The 23,989-nt window shown below is 44.3% G+C and overlaps 1 protein-coding gene across 1 annotated transcript in view; it reads right to left on the reverse strand.

Moving 5' to 3' along the window:
• The window catches only part of LOC126109758 (juvenile hormone epoxide hydrolase 1-like), a 104,941-nt gene that overhangs the window by 15,125 nt on the left and 65,827 nt on the right, over positions 1-23,989 (reverse strand). Inside the window, exon 3 of the mRNA XM_049914809.1 lies at positions 21,602-22,146. Coding sequence (XP_049770766.1) covers positions 21,602-22,146 — 545 coding nt within the window. The remainder of the gene's footprint in view (positions 1-21,601; positions 22,147-23,989) is intronic.

The following is a 23,989-nucleotide window of genomic DNA, read 5'->3' on the forward strand; positions in this document are numbered from 1 at the left end:
CCATTCGACGGCCAACACCGCGGTTCCTGGTGTGTCCGCTGTGCCGTGCGTGTGATCATTGCTTGTACAGCCCTCTCGCAGTGTCCGGAGCAAGTATGGTGGGTCTGACACACTGGTGTCAATGTGTTCTGTTTTCCATTTCCAGGAGTGTATAATCTAGGTTTAAGTTAAGTTTCATAAAGGAGAAAACTATCAAAGTGGTCTACAGTGACTCTCAATTATCTTTAATTACTTATTTAACTTGTCGTAATTTACAGTGGCTGATGTGGCTTCTCAATACTTATATAACAGAAAAATCATCGCGTTTCAGATTTTAACTTCTCGTAGCAAATGTCAATACCATGAGCTTTAATTGACGATCGACACTAGTATTACGCAAAAAGGGGATGAACAAATGAGACTTCTGCAGTTCTGAGTGAAGCCTTATGCGCTGTTATGCGGCATCGCGTGCGTTCATTACCTTGTCGGTGTTCGTCAGGGGGCGGCGTACAGCACAGCTCCGCTCACCTCGCCGTCTCGGAAGCAACAACTTCCTAACTTCTCCTTACTACAATTTACCGAAGTTGGTTTAAAAAAACTATCTGGCTGTGTTTTCATCTGACCAATCAGGGTCTCAATGTTAACCTTAAGCTCTGCCTACAAAAATTCTGTCTATCCGATGAGAAACGTTATACTTTTCGTGGTGGGGCAATGTTTTTAAAGTTTGCAACGTAACAGAGACGCGTATAGTCTCACGCTAAAACTTTCAGCTGGTGTGGCCCTTTTAGTGTTATCGTAACATCTGTACTGTTCTTCTGGAGTGCTCTATCTTTTAAGATGGGGTGGGGGTGGTCTTGGCGGTCGGCTGGCGACGTGAGTGTCCGTCCCTCATCGTAGGGCCTCCTAGCCTACACGATTCTGCTCTCGGCTTCTGTTCTCGTTTCTCCCCTCGGAACTGCGTCTGTCTCACGGTGGGAAGGTATGACATGCATTTAGGCATTCTTTTGTTAGTCTGTGGTATTCCATTTGCTCACTCGTTGATCGTATTACTTTGGTTAATTTAATGTCAGGATTTATTCGGAGCTATGTGACATACTGCCGGATTTGCTATCATGGCAGGGTTTTCATGGAAGGTGTTGGATTTGCCTGACACCTTACAAGATACATAAATAGGCTACCCCTATATAAGACAACAAGCAGTTACTAGATAGGTTACTGCTGCTACAGTGGCAGCTTACCAAGATTTAAGCGAGTTTGAACCTGGTGTAGGCGTACGAGCGATGGGACACAGCATCTCCGAGGTAGCAATGAAATGTGGATTTTCCCGTACGACCACTTCACGAGTGTACCGTGATTATCAGGAATACGCTAAAACATCAAATCTCAGACATCGCTGCGGCCAGAAAAAGATCCTACAAGAACAGGACAAACGACGAGGGAATAGAATCGTTCAACGTGCCACAAGTGCAATCCTTCTGCAAACAGCTGCAGATATCAATGCTGGGGCGTCAACATGTGTCAGTGTGCGAACCATTCAACGAAACATCATCGATATGGGCTTTCGAAGCTTAATGACTGCACGACACAGAGCTTTACGCCTCGCCTGGACCCGTCAACACCGACATTGGACTGTTGGTGGCTGGAAACATGTTGCATGGTCGGATGAGTCCCGTTTCAAATTATATCGAGCTGAAGGACTGTAGTGGTATGGAGACAACCTCATGAATCCATGGACCCTGTATGTCAGCAGGGGACTGTTCAAGCTGGTGGAGGCTCTGTAATGGTGTGGGGCGTGTGCAGTTGTACTGATGTGGGACCCTTGCTACGTCTGGATACGATTCTGGCAGGTGACACGTACGTAAGCATCCTGTCTGATCACCTGCATCCATTCGTGTCCATTGTGCATTCCGATGGGCTTGGGCAATTTCAGCAGGACAATGTGACACACCACACGTCCAGAATTGCTACAGGGTGGCTCCAGGAACACTCATCTGAGTATAAACACTTCCACTGGCAACCAGAATCCCCAGACATGAACATTGTTCAGCATATCTGGGATGAATTGGAATGTGCTATTCACAAGAGATCTCCAATTCCTCATACTCTCATCGATTTATGGACAACCCTGCAAGATTCATGGTGTCAGTTCCCTCCAGCACTACTTCCGACATTTGTCTACTCCATGCCGTGTCGTGTTGCGGCACTTCCGCTTGCTCGCGGGGGACCTATACTGTATTATGCAGGTGTACCAGTTACTTTGGCTCTTCAGTGTACGTAACTGTATCGTGTGAGATAGCTGATAATTCTGTGCCTGGACATTAATATACAAGTCCCAACATACTTTCCTGGGGCACATAAGAAGTTACACTCCTGGAAATGGAAAAAAGAACACATTGACACCGGTGTGTCAGACCCGCCAAACTTGCTCCGGACACTGCGAGAGGGCTGTACAAGCAATGATCACACGCACGGCACAGCGGACACACCAGGAACCGCGGTGTTGGCCGTCGAATGGCGCTAGCTGCGCAGCATTTGTGCACCGCCGCCGTCAGTGTCAGCCAGTTTGCCGTGGCATACGGAGCTCCATCGCAGTCTTTAACACTGGTAGCATGCCGCGACAGCGTGGACGTGAACCGTATGTGCAGTTGACGGACTTTGAGCGAGGGCGTATAGTGGGCATGCGGGAGGCCGGGTGGACGTATCGCCGAATTGCTCAACACGTGGGGCGTGAGGTCTCCACAGTACATCGATGTTGTCGCCAGTGGTCGGCGGAAGGTGCACGTGCCCGTCGACCTGGGACCGGACCGCAGCGACGCACGGATGCACGCCAAGACCGTAGGATCCTACGCAGTGCCGTAGGGGACCGCACCGCCACTTCCCAGCAAATTAGGGACACTGTTGCTCCTGGGGTATCGGCGAGGACCATTCGCAACCGTCTCCATGAAGCTGGGCTACGGTCCCGCACACCGTTAGGCCGTCTTCCGCTCACGCCCCAACATCGTGCAGCCCGCCTCCAGTGGTGTCGCGAAAGGCGTGAATGGAGGGACGAATGGAGACGTGTCGTCTTCAGCGATGAGAGTCGCTTCGGCCTTGGTGCCAATGATGGTCGTATGCGTGTTTGGCGCCGTGCAGGTGAGCGCCACAATCAGGACTGCATACGACCGAGGCACACAGGACCAACACCCGGCATCATGGTGTGGGGAGCGATCTCCTACACTGGCCGTACACCACTGGTGATCGTCGAGGGGACACTGAATAGTGCACGGTACATCCAAACCGTCATCGAACCCATCGTTCTACCATTCCTAGACCGGCAAGGGAACTTGCTGTTCCAACAGGACAATGCACGTCCGCATGTATCCCGTGCCACCCAACGTGCTCTAGAAGGTGTAAGTCAACTACTCTGGCCAGCAAGATCTCCGGATCTGTCCCCCATTGAGCATGTTTGGGACTGGATGAAGCGTCGTCTCACGCGGTCTGCACGTCCAGCACGAACGCTGGTCCAACTGAGGCGCCTGGTGGAAATGGCATGGCAAGCCGTTCCACAGGACTACATCCAGCATCTCTACGATCGTCTCCATGGGAGAATAGCAGCCTGCATTGCTGCGAAAGGTGGATATACACTGTACTAGTGCCGACATTGTGCATGCTCTGTTGCCTGTGTCTATGTGCCTGTGGTTCTGTCAGTGTGATCATGTGATGTATCTGACCCCAGGAATGTGTCAATAAAGTTTCCCCTTCCTGGGACAATGAATTCACGGTGTTCTTATTTCAATTTCCAGGAGTGTATTTCCACATCTTTCGATTACTCTGCATGCAAGATGAAATGCTACATCCTCTCTTGAGGACGCTTCACTTGATAATCCGTATTACAGTACTTCTGATAACAAGTACCTGTGCGATTTGAGTCAAACGCTTTTTGTAGGCTGAGAAATACTGCAGCCACCTGCCTGTTATGATCCATACCCTCAGTATGCCACGTGAGCTGTCTGCTTTAGTGTGACAGAACAATACAAGGAAATTGTGCACCAAAAAGAACATTTCAAGAGTGGCGGAACATATGGTAAGGTGGGGTAAATCCGATCGGGTGTGTAAACCCGAGCGCCCTCTTTTTGTGAGAAACGGCAAAGCGGAGCGATTTCGCATTAGTATTACCACATAGAGCATTCGAAATAACGAAAATGATAGCTTGGCCGCATTTGACATTTAGACTCACAAAAGACAACAACTGCGTTTTCGATTGTTTCAATTTAATTTTTGTGCAGATTGTATCACTAGATTTACCTTGTTAAATAAAACAATCGGAAAACAAACGGTAAGTGATTTTTGTAGTGCATTTAGTGACCTATTCAGTGTAAGTATCGTTTTTGTTGTAAATGTCGTATAAATGGTTTCTATGTGTGTCAAATGAAACATCCGATCGCATATTTTTATCGTTTATCTGTATGGAATTATTTATTTACGTAAACAAAGTGAATTTGTGTTTATTTTTAGGAAAATGATAGGAAATTTCAAAATAAAAACGACAAAACACAGTCAAAACGGTATTCGCTGAGCAGTTGCTGCAATGCAAATGGGAGTGTCTTTACGAGCTGTAGCTCGTGATTTTAACATTCCGAGATCGACATTGCTGTTGCACCGCCGTGCAATGAAATCATCTTTTTTCAATTAAAATTTACAATTCTTTAACTTTCAGTACATTTAGTACTCTAAACATTGTTTTTAATACATTTTGTTTATTTATGTAAAAACCATAATTGCTTATAATTATTTCCCAAAAAGCCATTCATTTAGGACTATTTCTGTGCAAAATCAGCCAAACAAATAGGGAGTCTGATTTACCCCACCACTTTTGCAAATGGCAAAAATGGACATTTCTTAAAATACAGATACCTCAAAAACAATTGATGGTGTAACAAAAATATTTTGCAAACAGTTGCTCTTTTATATTTGCCTATAATTTAACGTATATTACGTGCCGACCTCGGATAAGCTTTTTATAGCCACAAGAAATTACTAGGTCCGATTTACCCCACCTTACCTTATACCTCACTTCTGTTTTACTCGATGACTTTCCGTCAATTACTACGAACTGTGACCTCTCTGACAGGAAATCGCAAATCCAGTCACATAAATGAGACGATATTACATAAGCACGCAATTTCATTACGAACCGCTTGTGTGGTACCGTGACAAAAGCCTTCCGGAAATCCAGAAATACGGAATCGATCTGAAATTACTTGTCTATAGCACACAACACTTCAATTGAATAAAGAGCTGGTTGTATTTAACAAGAACGGTGTTTTCTAAACCCATGTTGACTGTGTGTCAATAGGCCGTTTTCTTCGAGGTAATTCATACTGTTCGAACACAATATATGTTCCAAAATCCTGCTGCATATCGGCGTTAACGATATGGGCCTGTAATTTAGTGGATTACTCGTACTGCCTTTCTTGAATATTGGTGTGACCTGTGCAACTTTGCAGTTTTTGGGTACGGATCTTTCGTCGAGAGAACGGTTGTATATGATTGTTAAATATGGAGCTAATGCATCAGAATACTTTGAAAGAAACTTTCTTGGTATACAGTCTGGACCAGAAGACCTGCTTTTATAAAGTGATTTAAGTTGCTTCACTTCTCCGAGGATATGTTACTCATGTTAGCAGCTGTTGTCGATTCGAATTGTGGAATGTTTACTTCGTCTTCTTTTGTGAAGGCATTTCGGAACGCTGTGTTTAGTAACGCTACTTTGGCATCATTGTCTTCGATAGTATCCCCATTGCTATCGCGCAGAGAAGGCATTGATTGTTTTTTGCCACCAACATATTTCACATACGACAAGATTCTCTTTGGATTTTCTGCCAGGTTTCGACACAAAGTTTCGTTCTGGAAACTGTTATAGGCATCTCGCATTGAAGTCCGCGCAAAATTTCCAGTTTCTGTAAAAGATCGCCAATCTTGAGGATTCTGCGCCTGCTTAAATTTGGCATTTTTGTTTCGTTGTTTTTGCAACAGTGTTCTGACCCGTTTTGTGCACCAAGGAGGATCAGCTCCGCCGTTCGTTAATCTATTTGGTATAAATCTCTCAATTGATACCGATACTATTTCTTTGAATTCAGTCCACATCTTATATTATTAATTTGGAATGAGTGAATTTTTATCTGCTTTTTTGAATAGGTATAATTTTCGCTTATTTTTGAAGGATTTGGGGATTACAATATCCAGTCTCACTACGACAACTCTGTGTTCACTAATCCCAGAGGTCAAGTGTGTTTTCACAACCGTTTACTATTCGCGTAGGCTCATTAACTAACTGCTCGAAATAATTTTCAGAAAATGCGGTTAGCACAATTTCGGAACTGACATGTATTGTCGCCAACATATCGAGGGTAAATTAAAGTCAACACCAACTATTATCGGGTACGTGTTTGGAATCTAACTCAAGTTTTCTTTGAACCTTTCAGCAACTGTATCATCTTAATTGGGAGGTCGTAAAAGGATCCAATTATAATTTTATTCCGGTTGCCAACAATGACCTCTGCCCATACTCACTCACAGGAAGTATCTACTTCGCAACAAGTTAAACTACTTCTAACAGCAACAAACAGGCCACCGCCAACCGTGTTTAGCGTATACTTTCGGAACACCGTTAGGTTCTTCACAAAAATTTCGGCTGAGCTTATATCCGGCTTTAGCCAGCTTTCAGTGGCTATAACGATTTGAGCATCAGTGCTTTCTATTAGCGCTTGGAGCTCTGGTACTTTCGCAACACAGCTACGACATTTTACAACTGTTATATCAATGGTTCCTGTATCTATGTTCTTCCTGTGTTCAGCCTGCACCCTCCTGAAGCCCTTCTTGGGTCTCTCCGAGACCCTTTAACCTAAAATCCGCCCAGTCCACGCCACACAGCCCCTGCTACCCGTGTAGCCGCCTCCTGCGTATAGTGGACACCTGACTTATTCAGCGGAACCCGAAACCAAACTGCCCTTTGGCGCAAGTCGAGGAATCTGCAGCCTACACCGTCTGAGCGTCTGATTCAGACCCTCCACTCGGCTCTGTACCAGAGGTCCGCAATCGGTCCTGTCGACTATGCTGCAAATGGTCAGCTCTGCTTTCATCTTGCAAGCAAGACTGGCAGCCTTTTTCACTTCTGTTAGCCGCTCGAAACCAGATAGAATCGCTTCTAATCTAAAGTGAGACACATCATTAGTACCGACATGATCAACGACCTGCAGTTGGTCGCACCCTGTGCTCTTCATGACATCCAGGAGGACCCTTTCCACACCTGGAATGAGTCCACCTGATATGCACACGGAGTGCACATTGGTTTTCTTTCCCTTCTTGTCAGCCATGTTCCTAAGGGGCCCCATAGCGCGCCTAACGTTGGAGCTCCCAACTACCAATAATCCCACTCTCTGCGATTGCCCGGATCTTGCAGGCTGAGTGGTTTCCTCTGAAACAGGAGAGGCCACAGCATCTGGCTCAGCGACAGTATCAGCCACAGACAGCACCTGGAACCTGTTTGTCATACAGACCGGGGAGGCCTTATGTGCGGCCACCTGGTAAGTCTTTCGCCGCCTGCTTCGCCTCGGGGCGACCTCCCACTCGACCACAGGTGAGGGGTCAGCCTCAGTGCAGCAGTAATTGCGTTGGCCACCGGTGAGGACCGATCGGAGGACTCGGATGTACTGGACGTCCATTGGATCCCCACGGCCGGCCCACAACAGTGGTGCCCATTCACTGCAACCTCAAGCTGTGTAACCGAGGCCATCACAGCCTGGAGCTGAGAGCGAAGTGTCACCAACTCGGCTCACATCCGCACACAACAATCGCACTCCCTGTCCAAACTAAAGACCATGGAAAACTAAGTTATGCAGATAAACGGATTATCGGCACGTCCTGTGCAACTCTGCTGTAGACCCTGAAGAAAATGTAGGAACTGTGTCTAATAATACGCAGATATTTAAAAACCTAAGTTCCAAAGCACTCAGGTGAAACTAAATAATTCGCCCCTGATTAGGAACTTGTGTTATGTCACAAAATCGGTTTATTTTCCGACGCAAACGAATCCGCGAGAACTGTGGCTATTAGAGATTAAATTAACATACAGAAACTCAAGTAACTAAACTACTAAAATACGCAGATGATATAATAAAATTCGCTCATGGTTAGAAACTCGTAAATTTCACAAAAGCGGTTACTTCTCTGTTGCTGCGTCTGTCTCGGTCGGCAACTATAAGCAATTTGCAGTATAATGGTGTATATACGTGCTCTGAATATATTGCAAAAGGTGTCACAAAACCATTGTATCCTCTCCTGAGGCATAGGGGCACACAACTGTACCAAATAGTCCTCGATATCATAAGTATCAACAGTGGCAGTCCGATCTCGTCCCATACGTGTTCTATCAGGACAGATTTGGAAGTCTTGCCGACCAGAGGAGTAATTCAGTATCACACAGACAATTTCTAGAGATACATGCCAAGCCTGGGCCAACATTGTCCTGTTGAAAAATGGCACCAAAATTCTGTTATATGGGGACACACGTCGTCTGTGAGGTACCGTTGTGTCATCAGAATTTACTCAGTCTCTACCAGCCATGAGCTGATGTCGTGGCTAATAGCTCCCCACACCGTGATGTCAGCTCTGCTGAGCCCCTCCAAAACAATGGAAGATTGGGACTTCATCCCAGGTCACCACCATCGTTGCTGATGATGGTCATCCAGCGTAGTGCACAGACGCTAGACACAGTGCGGCACCATTCATCGTCAGTCGCTGCTTCCAATTCGTATCACCACTGTAACTGCAGTCAGTTGGGTTGTGCGGCCTATGCATGGGATTTTAATTCCCTAGTCTGGTCTCCAGCCAATGGAGCAGGATGAGACAGAATCTTGCAGGCAGTGCGTTGTCTGTTCTCAGACGGCAGGTTCAGGTGCGAAGGTGACTGGCATGGTGAGAGTGTTCCATCCCTCCACTCATGTTCCTACACAGGGAACTTTGTCACACCCGAAAGCCCTACAGATGAGGATGTTGCACAACTCGAATGACCAAATGGACAGCCCCCCTCTCAAACTCTTTTCAGGTGCTGATAACGCTGTCTCACATTCATTGACGTGTCTTCCACAATGACCACTCATCTTCCGACGCTATTCACCCCACTTATCCCTCTACCATTTCTGGTAACAATCATAACATGAACAATGCAATCTGATGGCTGCTGTACCTCTCACAGAGAAGTGCAACTCTAATTGCTTATAAATCCGCCAATGACATGTATGCTTCGCAAGTTAGTTTGACAGGTGACGATGTCTTCAGGGTGCTTCAGTCTGATGTCAGGCAGTGTACATAATTACTCCAACGTACAGGAGATGGGCAAAATAATGTGAACACCTGTTTGCTTTTGTTCTACAATATTATTTTTATTGCTAACCGGTTTTCGGCTTACAAGGCCATATTCAGGCATTTACTGAGTATTATCACCAAAGAAGTTAAATGTTAGCAGACCACATTGGAAGAGAAGTAACATATCTAGAGTGAAGTAGAAACATACAGTGAGTAACATCTTTGCAATGAAATAGTAAAAACTGAACAGTACATAAATAACAATGGAGTTGACAGGAAAACCTTTAGCACAAAATAAGAATAGCATGCCTACATAACAGTTTCTATTGATAAACAAAACTATTGAAATAAGATAAAATTAGTACTAGGCAAGGCTGCATCAAGAGGTATGAAACATGGAGAGTGATACACAACCAATTAAAAAAGAAGAGACAGTTGTCAATGTAAATACAGAATACACAAGGAACTTAAGCTTTATCAATACGATAAACAGAAATTAATAAATGCAGGAAAATTGAGGTGTTTGAGGGAACCTACAGTTTGAGTGTGTGGTGGTACAGCATTTTAACATTAACATTATAATTAAAGCAGTGGCTGTATACCAGTTTGCTCATTCATTTAATGTAAACTGGTATACAGCCACTGCTTTGATTATAATGTTAATGTTAAAATGCTGTACCACCACACTCTCAAACTGTAGGTTCCCTCAAACACCTCAATTTTCCTGCATTTATTAATTTCTGTTTATCGTATTGATAAAGCTTAAGTTCCTTGTGTATTCTGTATTTACATTGACAACTGTCTCTTCTTTTTTAATTGGTTGTGTATCACTCTCCATGTTTCATACCTCTTGATGCAGCCTTGTCTAGTACTAATTTTATCTTATTTCAATAGTTTTGTTTATCAATTGAAACTGTTATGTAGGCATGCTATTCTTATTTTGTGCTAAAGGTTTTCCTGTCAACTCCATTGTTATTTATGTACTGTTCAGTTTTTACTATTTCATTGCAAAGATGTTACTCACTGTATGTTTCTACTTCACTCTAGATATGTTACTTCTCTTCCAATGTGGTCTGCTAACATTTAACTTCTTTGGTGATAATACTCAGTAAATGCCTGAAGATGGCCTTGTAAGCCGAAAACCGGTTAGCAATAAAAATAATATTGTAGAACAAAAGCAAACAGGTGCTTTTCATTTATTATTATAATGTTGTTCTACCAAGAACCGACGGAAGATTCTGTTAATGTGAACACCTGTGCTTACTTGGGAATAGTTTATTAATAAGGGGTTGGACCCACATTTCCCTGTAATACAGCTGCGATTCTTCTTGGAATACTGGCATATAATGTCTACAGTCTCCAGAGAAATGTTATGCCACACGTCAGTCAGAACCCCATCTAACTACTATAGCAACGAGGGACTCTGTGCTCCAATACGTCACACAAGAGTTCGATAATGTTCAAGTCCGCGGACTGTGCTGGCCACTGAAGACGCTGCAGTTCAGTTGATGATCCTCCTACCAAGATGGTACTGTCCTGACTGTGTGAATGGGTGCGTTATCGTCCTGAAATATGGCATCATTGTTTTGGATCATCATTTGAATCGTGGCGTGCACCTGATCACCTAAAATGTTCACGTAATCGTTGGCTGTAACACGGTCTCTGAGGATAATGATGGGACCAGCAGAATACCACGATATGACTGCCCACACCATCACACTTCCACCTCCATGCATAACTTCTGGAAACAGTCTTAACCGTATTTTTTATTTATTTAGTGCCGACCGGTTCCGGCCCATCGCAGGGGCCATCTTCACGGCGAACATACCACCGGTCGACTGCTGGTGGCGTCACGTCTACCGAGGCGTGGCAGGAGACTGACGTCACGAGCAGTCGACCAGTGGTATGTTCGCCCTGAAGATGGCCTCTGCGATGGGCTGAAACTGGTGGCCACTAAATAAATAAAAAACGCGATTAAGACTGTTTTCTAAATACTAACTTATATTAATCGCTGTTAATCCATAACCATGTTGTGCAAACATATAACTGCTGGAATCAGGCAATCAGACGCAAACCCGGCCCGATGTTGGAAATAACGAAAACGTTGACTCGCCGGATCATATGACGTGTTTCCACTGATCGGCAGCCCAGTATTTATGCTCCTGACACGATGTTTTACGCTTCTTTCCGTAGGTTCCGTTACTAATGGTTTCGGTACAGCAGCTCGCCCACGAGTATTCGCTAGTTCTCGGTGGACAGTGTCGATAGTTACGGCGTCTCGAAGATGGCTATTGAGCTCTGTAGCCAGTTTAACCGCGGTAGTTTTGTGTTGTTTGCAAAGACCTTGTAAAAAATAACTAGACTCACTGATGGCGCTGCAGTCGCGGGATAATTTGTACCTTCGGCTGGACGCCATTATAGTGGTTGTAGTCTGATGTGTTGTGTAGTACTGTTGTTTATGAAGACCCTGACTCAACGTTGTATATTTGTTACTCGTAATTCTACTGTCTGTACGTTCCAATCAAAAGAAGTACAATGGTGAAGAGTTGTGCAGCGATTAATTGTACAAATAAATTCGAGAAAGGAACGAATATTACATTTCACAGGTATGTGGATATTTTAAGTTGTTTTGTATGTCGGTGGACTTGCTTAATAAATGTTTTTGTAACACGGTATTAGCATAATGTCTGTGCATCTATTTGCAGGTTTCCTTTCTCAAAAGCACAGCTGTTACAAAAATGGTTACACGCTGTCAGGAGGCAAGATTTCCTACCGACTGAATACCATTTTATATGTTCTGATCATTTTGAAGAAAGTTGGCTGATAGGTAGTGTTTTCACGGTCTAGGTTAGGTTGAAACTTGATAATTTGGTCGTGAGTTGCCAAAGCACTATGCCGTATATAACGCACTTCTCGTCATAAAATCTAAAGCAAGGTAGAGTCAGAAAATATCTATTAATATAGTGGGCAAATATTGGAGTATTTTGATGCATTTTGCGTGCATCTATCGTAAATGAACTACGAAAAATGCTAGGGGTCCAGTCCATAACTTTTAGCTACGGCAGATTCCTTGTAGTACGTAAGATAAATTCATAAACAGTGACTAGTTGCTGTTTGTTCGTAAATTAAAAAGTATATTGTAGTAACGTATTTAAATGAGGCATTATGTTTGTGACCTAACTAAAGGGAAGGCATTTTATAACCAAAAGCGATGTATAAACATTCGAAACCCGCGCGTCAGTTTACCACTCTAATGGCCGCCGGCCAGCTATTCAATTTGTCCGCTCTTCACAGTCGACCACTCGTGCGGTTGTGGGGGCCTGGTTGTTTGGCACAATTCGTGTTAGCGTACGACGATCTGTGTCATTTAGTTTTGATTTGCACCTACTGTTGCGTTTGCACGATGATGTCTTTCCATGTTCTGTGTAGGCTGCCACGACTGTTAAAACAGTTGCTCTTGAGACATTGGATATCTTGGCTGTCTCGGTTACTGATGCTCCAGCTAATCGGACCCCCACTGTCTGCCCTCTCTGGAACTCTGTTAGGTCTTTCATTGCACGTCGACCTCGGCCTCTGAATGCAAATAGGAAGAGTGCACTACTCGTAAACAGCCTGCACTGATTCCCAGTCCATACTGAAGTCTCACAGTCCAGCGTGACACAACCGTCCCATTACCACAACACATGAAACACGTGCACTTCATTCACCATTCAGTGCTCGTATTTCGTATTTCTAATCCCAGCATTCTGGTACTCAGTAAAATAATAATTCAGGTAATATTAATAATTTCTATGCGTTGCCTGATTTATTTGACGATTTTTACAGTTTGTCTCACACTGATCTGTGAGAGGAGCTTGGCGCTGAGATTTCAGATATTCGCAAAAGTTCTGGCAACCAGAGGATAATTGTGAACAGGAATCTTCGAAGTTCGTCAAACAATTCAAAATGGTGAATTTTTTTTTTGTGGTTTTAGGGCGCAAAACTTCAATGGTCATTAGCGCCCAGACTACGTTAGGAATGCACCGCCAGGCACAAGTTTAAAACAGCAACTAAAACGGAAAACACGATAAAAGACAGACTGACAGGCATAGGATTAAAAAAAAAAAAAAACAGCATAATCAAAGGTCCTTAGAGAGGTTGGTCAAGTTGATAAAATGAAGAACGCGAGCAGCTGCTCGTGGGTCACCCGCTAAAATGGCGTCTAGACTACAGGGCAGGCCAAGATCAAGACGCAATGTGTTAAAATCCGGGCAGGACGTTAAAATGTGGCGGACCGCCAGCAACTGCCCACATGGGCAGAACGGCGCCGGCGCAGCCGTCAGCAGATGGCGATGGCTGAACCGGCAGTGTCCAATTCGTAACCGGGCCAAAACGACCTCCTCCCGCCGAGAAGGGCGGGAGGATGACGTCCAAGCCACGGGAAGAGGTTTCAAGGCCCGAAGCTTGTTGTCTGTAAGTGCAGCCCAATCGGCATGCCACAGCGATAAAATGCGCCGACAAATGACCCTGCTACAATCGGACGAAGGGACACAACAAGAAGCTGTCCGACGCTGGAGGACCGCAGCCTTGGCCGCGGCATCTGCAGCTTCGTTCCCAGGGATACCGACATGGCCAGGGACCCACATAAAGCTAACCGGAGAACCGACGTCCACCAGCTGCTGAAGAGAGCGTTGGATCCGGTGCACGAAAGGGTGAACCGGATACGGATCACTGAGGCTATGGATGGCGCTCAGGGAATCGGAGCAGATGACATAAGCAGAATGTCGGTGGCGGCAGATGTAAAGAACAGCCTGGTAGAGGGCAAAGAGCTCAGCTGTGAAGACCGAACAATGGCCATGGAGCCGGTATTTGAAACTTTGTGCCCCGACAATAAAAGAACACCCGACCCCGTCATTGGTCTTAGAGCCATCTGTATAAATGAAGGTCATATTGATGAACTTCGAACGAAGTTCGACAAAACGGGAGTGGTAGACCGAACCGGGGGTAACCTCCTTTGGGAGCGAGCTGAGGTCAAGGTGAACGCGAACCTGAGCCTGGAGCCAAGGTGGCGTGTGGCTCTCGCCCACTCGAAAGGCGAAAGGTTGCAGGGAGTGAAAAATTAAGGTGTTGAAGGAGGCAACGAAAGCGAACTCCAGGGGGTAGCAGGGCAGAGACATACAACCCGTATTGACGGTCGAGAGAGTCGTCAAAAAAGGAACGATAAGACGGGTGGTCGGGCATTGACAGTAGCCGACAGGCATACCGACAAAGCAGTATATCGCGCCGGTAAAATGGTGAATATGTATGTCCCTAAAGGTCCATCGTTGGCTCCCAACTGGCAGTGTAATCTCGTAGCTATCCAGATGAAGATTTTCAGCGTTGGATTCGTCACGCGTGCTTGCACCAGGGTGAAGATGGTTTGGAAGATGTCGGCCAGGGTCTCCATCAGAGCTCTGCAAGCAACATATCAGCCAAATAAGCATCGTCTTCCTCTGAATCCGATACACTGCTTGACGAGCCACCACAACGTACACTTCTGAACAATGGACTATTTGCACAAAACGTGCACCAATGACTATATTGTTTAATATGTGGCGGACAAGTTACATCATATGAAAATGATGGTGTCTTGGTTACCATATTAATTTTCATTCCAATAAGAAGTGGTTGCAGTAGAGCGTTTTGCCATGAATCGGATAATTTGTATAAACAGTTATCACAAATAGTATATACGAAATGCTTGTAAGTAACTTCGTAAAAAAATACTTTAATTTTGAATCTACTTTGCCAGGATGTACTAATGTCAAAAGAAGACATTGTAATCAAACCAAGTGTTTCCCATGGAACTGGAATTCCCGCTCTTATTTTTGAACAAGCTTCTACTGCATCATTTACGATTTCGCAAATCATGGGAACGTTTTCACTTTTATTAAATATATAACATTCTGGCAACCTATATGAATTTAACATGAAATTAAATTTTGAAAAACGAAATTCCAATAAAATATCTTCCCGTATAGTTTGTGGTAACTCCAACTGATAAACATCCAAGGCATTTTGGAGTCTTCCACAAACAGCAATTCGTGCAAGTTTGTACAAAGTTTCCATTGTAATAGAAGTGTACTTACTATTTCTGGCAGCTCGTTAGCGACAACAGAAGTTCTCGGAGTCGATTCAGAGGACACAATGCGCAGCCAACAATTCCATGACTCTTATATACTGGACTGGTTGCTAAGCAACTTCAGTTATCAATACTCACGTGTCTGTCACTCCAAAAAGACAACTTTTACACGCGCCAACCTTTTGCTGGCGTGGGTGCTTGCTCAGATAATTGTCCTAAAAGGACAAATTATCTCGGCGGGGCAGTGACGCCGCCATCGCGACCTTGGGACCCTGGGGGCCCCATTTTTTTTTTTTTATCAGTTGCTGACCCTCATTAATCGAAACATGACTGCATGCGTCGTTTCATGATTCGAGGGCAGCAGTCTTCCTAGCAGCCGTGATGGCTTCCCGTTTCCCATCCCTTTTTCGATTGCCAGGGTAGCACGTGGTGTCGTTCGAACATTCTGTACTGGCCAAAGTTTCTCCTGTTCTCAGTTCTGCCTTACCAACCTTGTAACCGCTATTTCTGTTCGATTTTAACGTCGCGAGGTCGCCTCCCTGTGACATTCCGGCCCTCTGATTGGCCAGTTTTCAGCCGGTAGGCGCCAACCGCCTTCCGCGGGTGGATAGTGGGCAAAGGGGCAGTAGCGCAGTTCTAGTCTGACCGTGCCGGTGACCGGAGGTGCCGCTTCCAGGAGATGAAGTTCGGTAAGCACGAGCGCCGACGTGCACTGTAGATTCGCGCCCTGCGGCCCAGAGGGAACCTTATAGGTCATTGTGAATAGTTTCGCGTCTTGCGGGTTTTATTCCTTTAGTACGGGAGGCTACCTAGCGCTTCCCGCACAGTAGCATCTTTCTTGGTCTTTGGCTGATTCATGGTGGTGGTCGTTGCACGCGTGCAACCCCTTCCTTTACTAAATGGGATTCTATTTGGTAATACGGCGATCGTTACTAAAATTCCTTTTCTTCTGCTATCGTGGCTGGTTATGAACTTACGTTGGGGCAGGCTGCCGAACTCGAATCTTTCTTCCCCCACCCCCATTTGGTTGTATTATTGTTTAATTTTCAACTGTTTAATAAATGAGTCCTTTAATCTTGCAGTCTCTCTCTCCCATTACGTGAAATCACCCCTAGTGTCACAGAATAATGCAGAACTATAACGGCTGCTATAAGGTCGTGCAGGTCTCGCGCCACTAGCGACAGGATAAATATCCAATATCGCGCGCCTGGCACGAGAATTGCACGCATGGCACCGATAATAGTAATAATCATTTTCTATTATTCCCCATTGATAAATTGGGAAGTGTTCACGGCTCAGTGTGAGTACGTGAGCACTAAATCCACTTGATGTGGTGTTACCTGTTACCTGAAATGCTCCTCCATGATACTGACAAGAGGGAGATTGAGTTAAAATAATTAAATCACTAACGACCAAGAACTCCCATGGATATGACGGGGCATCTATCAGAATACTGAAGTATTGTTCTATATATGTTAGCCCAGTACTTAGCCATATCTGTAACTTTTCCTTTAGGAGTGGTCGGTTTCCTGACCGATTAAAGTACTCGGTAGTGAAATCACTTAATAAAAAGGGAGACAGGGATAATGTTGACAATTATAGACCTATTTCTATGCCATCGGTGTTTGCTAAAGTTATCGAGAAGGTTGTATATACAAGGTTACTGGAGCATTTAAATTCACATAATTTGCTGTCAAATCTTCAGTTTGGTTTTAGAAATGGTTTAACAACTGAAAATGCTATATTCTCTTTTCTCTGTGAGGTTTTGCACGGATTAAATAAAAGGTTGCGAACGCTAAGTGTTTTCTTTGATTTAACGAAGGCTTTTGACTGTGTTGACCACAAAATATTACTGCAGAAGTTGGACCATTATGGAGTAAGGGGAGTAGCTTACAATTAGTTCGCCTCTTACTTTAAGAACAGAAAGCAGAGGGTAATTCTCCGCAATATTGAGAGTGGTAGTGATGTTCAGTCCCAATGGGGCACTGTTAAATGGGGCGTTCTTCAAGGGTCGGTGCTGGGGCCACTGCTGTTTCTTATTTATATAAATGATATGCCTTCTAGTATTACACGTGATTCAAAAATATTTCTGTTTGTTGATGACACCAGCTTGATAGTGAAGGATCTTGTGTATAATATTTAAACAATATCAAATAACGTAGTTCATGAAATAAGTTCGTGGCTTGTGGAAAATAATTTGATGCTAAATCACAGGAAGACTCAGTTTTTACAGTTTCTAACTCACAATTCAACAAGAACTGATATTTTGATCAGGCAGATTGGGCATATTATAAGCGAGACGGAACAGTTCAAGTTCCTAGGCGTTCGGATAGATAGTAAGCTGTTGTGGAAAGCCCATGTTCAGGATCTTGTTCAGAAACTAAATGCTTCTTTATTTTCCATTAGAACAGTATCTGAAATAAGTGACAGTTCAACACGAGAAGTTGTCTACTTAGCATATTTTCATACGCTTATGTCATATGGTATTATTTTTTGGGGTAATTCTTCTGATTCAAAAGGGGTATTTTTGGCTCAAAAACGGGCTGTTCGAGCTATATGTGGTGTAAGTTAAAGAACCTCTTGTCGACCCCTATTCAATAGTCCGGTAATTCTGACATTGCCCTCAGAGTATATATTTTCTTTAATGTCGTTTGTTGTTAGCAATATTAGCTTATTCCCAAGAGTTAGCAGTTTTCACTCAGTTACTACTAGGCAGAAATCAAATCTGCATGTGGAATGCACTTCCTACACTCTTGTGCAGAAAGGAGTGCACTATTCTGCTGCATCCATTTTCAATAAGCTACCACAAGACCTCAAAAATCTTAGCAGTAGCCCAAACGATTTTAAGTCTAGACTGAAGAGTTTCCTCATGGCTCACTCCTTCTATTCTGTCGAGGAGCTCCTGGAAGTGCTGAATAATTAAGGAAATTCCAGTGTTACATTGTTGATTTTTTTCATTTAAACTTAGGAATTGTCGCCTGAATACATTTCTTGTATTTCATTTTATCTGTTTCTACTATTGTGTTATAATTTCATGTGTTGACTCGTTCCATGACCATGGAATAATAAATAAATAAATACATCTACATCTACATGATTAGTCTGCAATTCACATTTAAGTGCTTGGCAGAGGGTTCATCGAACCACAATCATACTATCTCTCTACCATTCCACTCCCGAACAGCGCGCGGGAAAAACGAACACCTAAACCCTTCTGTTCGAGCTTCGATTTCTCTTATTTTATTTTGATGATCATTCCTACCTATGTAGGTTGGGCTCAAAAAAATATTTTCGCATTCGGAAGAGAAAGTTGCTGACTGAAATTTCGTAAATAGATCTCGCCGCGACGAAAAACGTCCTTGCTTTAATGACTTCCATCCCAACTCGCGTATCATATCTGCCACACTCTCTCCCCTATTACGTGATAATACAAAACGAGCTGCCCTTTTTTGCACCCTTTCGATGTCCTCCGTCAATCCCACCTGGTAAGGATCCCACAACGCGCAGCAATATTCTAACAGAGGACGAACGAGTGTAGTGTAAGCTGTCTCTTTAGCGGACTTGTTGCATCTTCTAAGTGTCCTGCCAATGAAACACAACCTTTGGCTCGCCTGCCCCACAATAATATCTATGTGGTTTTTCCAACTGAAGTTGTTCGTAATTTTAACACCCAGGTACTTAGTTGAATTGACAGCCTTGAGAATTGTACTATTTATCGAGTAATCGAATTCCAACGGATTTTTTTCGGAACTCATGTGGATCACCTCACACTTTTCGTTATTTAGCGTCAACTGCCACCTGCCACACCATACAGCAATCTTTTCTAAATCGCTTTGCAACTGATACTGGTCTTCGGATGACCTTACTAGACGGTAAATTACAGCATCATCTGCGAACAACCTAAGAGAACTGCTCAGATTGTCAGCCAGGTCATTTATATAGATCAGGAACAGCAGAGGTCCCAGGACGCTTCCCTGGGGAACCTGATATCACTTCAGTTTTACTCGATGATTTGCCGTCTATTACTACGAACTGCGACCTTCCTGACAGGAAATCACGAATCCAGTCGCACAACTGAGACGATACCCCATAGGCCCGCAGCTCGATTAGAAGTCACTTGTGAGGAACGGTGTCAAAAGCTTTCCGGAAATCCAGAAATACGGAATCAACTTGAGATCCTCTGTCGACAGCGGCCATTAGTTCGTGCGAATAAAGAACTAGCTGCGTTGCACAAGAAAGATGTTTTCTGAAACCATGCTGATTACGTATCAATAGATAAATAAAAAAATAAATAAATAAATAAAGTAGTGGCGTCTGTTTTACTTTGCTGGTTCTACATCTGCCTCTACATCCATACTCCGCAAGCCACCTGACGGTGTGTGGCGGAGGGTACATTGAGTACCTCTATCGGTTCTCCCTTCTATTCCAGTCTCGTATTGTTCGTGGAGAGGAGGATTGTCGGTATGCCTCTGTGTGGGCTCTAATCTCTCTGATTTTACCCTCACGGTCTCTTCGCAAGATATACGTAGGAGGGAGCAATATACTGCTTGACTGTTCGGTGAAGGTATGTTCTCGAAACTTCAACAAAAGCCCGTACCGAGCTACTAAGCGTCTCTCCTGCAGAGTCTTCCACTGGAGTTTATCTATCATCTCCGTAACGCTTTCGCGATTACTAAATGATCCTGTGACGAAGCGCGCTGCTCTCCGTTGGATCTTCTCTATGTCTTGTATCAACCCTATCTGGTACGGATCCCACACTGCTGGCAGTATTCAAGCAATGGGCGAACAAGCGTACTGTAACCTACTTCCTTTGTTTTCGGATTGCATTTCCTTAGGATTCTTTCAATGAGTCTCAGTCTGGCATCTGCTTTACCAACGATCAACTTTATATGATCATTCCATTTTAAATCACTCCTAATGCGTACTCGCAGATAATTTATGGAATTAACTGGTTCTAGTTTCTGACCTGCTATATTGTAGCTAAATGATAAGGGATCTATCTTTCTATGTATTCGCAGCACTTGTCTACATTGAGATTCAATTGCCATTCCCTGCACCATGCGTCAATTCGCTGCAGATCCTCCTGCATTTCAGTACAATTTTCCAATGTTACAACCTCTCGATACACCACATCATCCGCAAAAAGCCTCAGTGAACTTCCGATGTCGTCCACAAGGTCATTTATGTATATTGTGAATAGCAACGGTCCTACGACACTCCCCTGCGGCACACCTGAAATCACTTTTACTTCGGAAGACTTCTCTCCATTGAGAATGACATGCTGCGTTCTGTTATCTAGGAACTCTTCAATCCAATCACACAATTGGTCTGATAGTCCATATGCTCTTACTTTGTTCATTAAACGACTGTGAGGAACTGTATCGAACGCCTTGCGGGAGTCAAGAAACACGGCATCTACCTGTGAACCCGTGTCTATGGCCCTCTGAGTCTCGTGGACGAATAGCGCGAGCTGGGTTTCACACGACCGTCTTTTTCGAAACCCATGCTGATTCCTACAGAGTAGATTTCTAGTCTCCAGAAAAGTCATTATACTCGAACATAATACGTGTTCCAAAATTCTACAACTGATCGACGTTAGAGATATAGGTGTATAGCTCTGCACATCTGTTCGACGTCCCTTCTTGAAAACGGGGATGACCTGTGCCCTTTTCCAATCCTTTGGGACGCTACGCTCTTCTAGAGACCTACGGTACACCGCTGCAGGAAGGCGGACAAGTTCCTTCGCGTACTCTGTGTAAAATCGAACTGGTATGCCATCAGGTCCAGCGGCCTTTTCTCTTTTGAGCGATTTTAATTGTTTCTCCTTACCTCTGTCGTCTATTTCGATATATACCATGTTGTCATCTGTGCGACAATCTAGAGAAGGAACTACAGTGCAGTCTTCCTCTATGAAACAGCTTTGGAAAAAGACATTTAGTATTTCGGCCTTTAGTCTGTCATCCTCTGTTCCAGTACCATTTTGGTCACAGAGCGTGGTTTAGACAAAATATCAAAAATCATATCCCCTACAGCAGGGAATAGTAACCTGAAAGGAACGAGCCACCGCTTTTACACATTATTTTGACTATCCTTTGTACGAAATACTGTTCTGGCCTACGGGTATGGGGACTTTGTGGACGTACTGCACAACTACAGATGGACTGAGAAACCGCTCACCAGCTGGGAAAGTACTGCGCGAAGGCGGTCCCGATGCCGGAGCCCCAGTCCCCGCCCTGGACGTAGAACTTGCTGTGGCCCAGTCGCTGCATGAGCTTCTTCATGACAGCCGCCATCTGGACGCAGGCGAGCCCGGGCTTGGCCGCGCCCTGCGAGAAGCCGTAACCGGGCAGGGAGGGGGCCACCACCTCGAAGACGAACCGCTCGCCCTTCCTGGGTGTGGTGAGCAGCGGCAGCAGCGAGTAGAACTCCCTGACTGACCCTGGCCAGCCGTGCAGCAGTAGCAGCGGCACCACCACTGTGCCCTGAGGGACCTCGGCCGGCTTCGCGTGGATGAAGTGCAGCTCCAGGCCGCTCACGGTCGTCTTGAACTGCGGGAACTGGTTCAGGAACTTCTCGCGCTCCCTCCAGTCGTACTGCGTCCGCCAGAACTCCACCAACGCCTGCAGGTACTCGGAGTTGAAGCCGTACTCGAAGCCGACCCCTTCCAACGGTGGCGTCAGCTTCGGAGTGGATTTCAGCCTTTCGTGCAAGTCTTGTATGACCTGCGTCAAAAAAATCGTGTGGCTAAAAAAAATCCTACGTCAAGATCGCAAATTTTCTTCACTAATTACTCGGCCATCTTAAGATCAATCTAAAATGTTGTTCGTTGACTGACACTCGTTACACACGTCGTAATTTTTAGAGCCTAGTCGCCCTAGTTAAATAAAAAATTTTAGAGTCAAGGTCTTAGCAGAGCATCGACAGACTTGAGGAAAAGCTGGAGGATTGGAGGAAGGCACTAGAAGAAAGAGGGATGAAAATTAGCAGGAGAAAGTCAGGAATATTTAGCACTGAAGGATGTGCAGATGAGGTCTTGCAAGATCCAGGATGATGACCTGAAATCGGTCTGCTAATTTAAATACCTGGGGTCGTACATACAGAGGGACCGAGGAATGGAAAGCGAGATACAACACAGAATAAATTGCGGTTGGAACAACTGGAGGAAAATGAGTGTTGTGTGACAAGAAGGTGAGCACTGGGTTGAATGGGGAAAGTGTAAAAGTCGTTGGTAAGGCCTGCTATGATATACGGGGCAGAGACATGGCCAATCACAGTAGCCCAGGAAAGGAAGATGGAAGTGGCGGAAATGAGGATGCTGAGGTGGATGTGTGGGGTAACAAGGAAGGGCAGGATTAGAAATGAATTTGTTAGAGGAGCTGTGAAAGTGGGACCCATAGCGAAAAAGATACAAGAGAGCAGACTAAGGTGGTACGGACACTTAAAGAGAAAAGGGGAAGAGTTGAAGATATAAAGATTGAAGGAGCGAGAAGAAGACCGAAGATGAGGTGGAAGGATAAGATATCCGGGGACCTAAGGCAGAAATGATGGAAGAAGGAAGAGGCAATGGATAGAGAACTATGGAGGAGAAGGATCCAGAAGAGCAATGCCGACCCTACGTGACGTTGGACAAGGCGACGGTAAAGAAGAAAGAAGAAGAAAGTCTTAGTTGGTTCTGTAAATTGACAACATTAATCAGTAATCAAATGTTGTTACAGCGAAAATAGTTTCATAAAGGGCTCTGGGCACGAATGCAAGATGTTTCCAGGCAAACTTAGGTGCTCCAAGAACTGCACCTACGTTACATCAATAATGGTTCCAAAATACAGACAGTATGATGTGTTTTCTCTATCTATATAGCACGAGAAGTGAAGACACTGTCAAAGCGCTTTTGCACCACACTCTCGACTGCACTGCATCTGAAAAGGCAGGCCATTGACATCTTATTATATTCTACTAAGTGGAATGGGTTATTACAGTGAGTTGTTAACATAAGTTTAGTATACTTCTCTAGAATATAGAGTTCTTAAAATTGAGAAAACATAAGCTTGGATTATAGCTACTGCGTATTCTAGGATTGATAGGAGTATTTGTCCAATAATTAGTAATGAAATTAAATTTATTGCTATAGATGGTCCTGTATTTCCTAATTAGGTCAATAATAAGTGTCCAGCAATTATATTTGCTGCTAGTCGTACTGCTGATGTACCTGGTCGAATGACATTTCTAATTGTTTGAATTAATACTATAAACGATATTAATGCAATTAATTAATTTAGTCTGCAACTGAAAGAAAATGTGGTGATTGCTTTTTTTGGGAATAATTTGGTATAATCTATTGTCTGTGGTGTTACATTCTTCTAAAAGTGAGATTTTGAAAGAAAATGTGGTGAGGGCTTTTTTGGAAACAATATAGCATAATTTATTGTCTATTGTGTCACATTCTTCTAATAGTACCTTACAATAACTCTTGCTTAACCCTTTCACAGTTAAAATTTGATTATATTTGAAAAACAAAAGGTCGAAAACACCCTTCCTCTGTTTTGAAAATCAGTGGAGTGGGACACA

This window comes from Schistocerca cancellata, chromosome 12, assembly GCF_023864275.1.
Source record: "Schistocerca cancellata isolate TAMUIC-IGC-003103 chromosome 12, iqSchCanc2.1, whole genome shotgun sequence".
Lineage (NCBI taxonomy): Eukaryota > Metazoa > Arthropoda > Insecta > Orthoptera > Acrididae > Schistocerca > Schistocerca cancellata.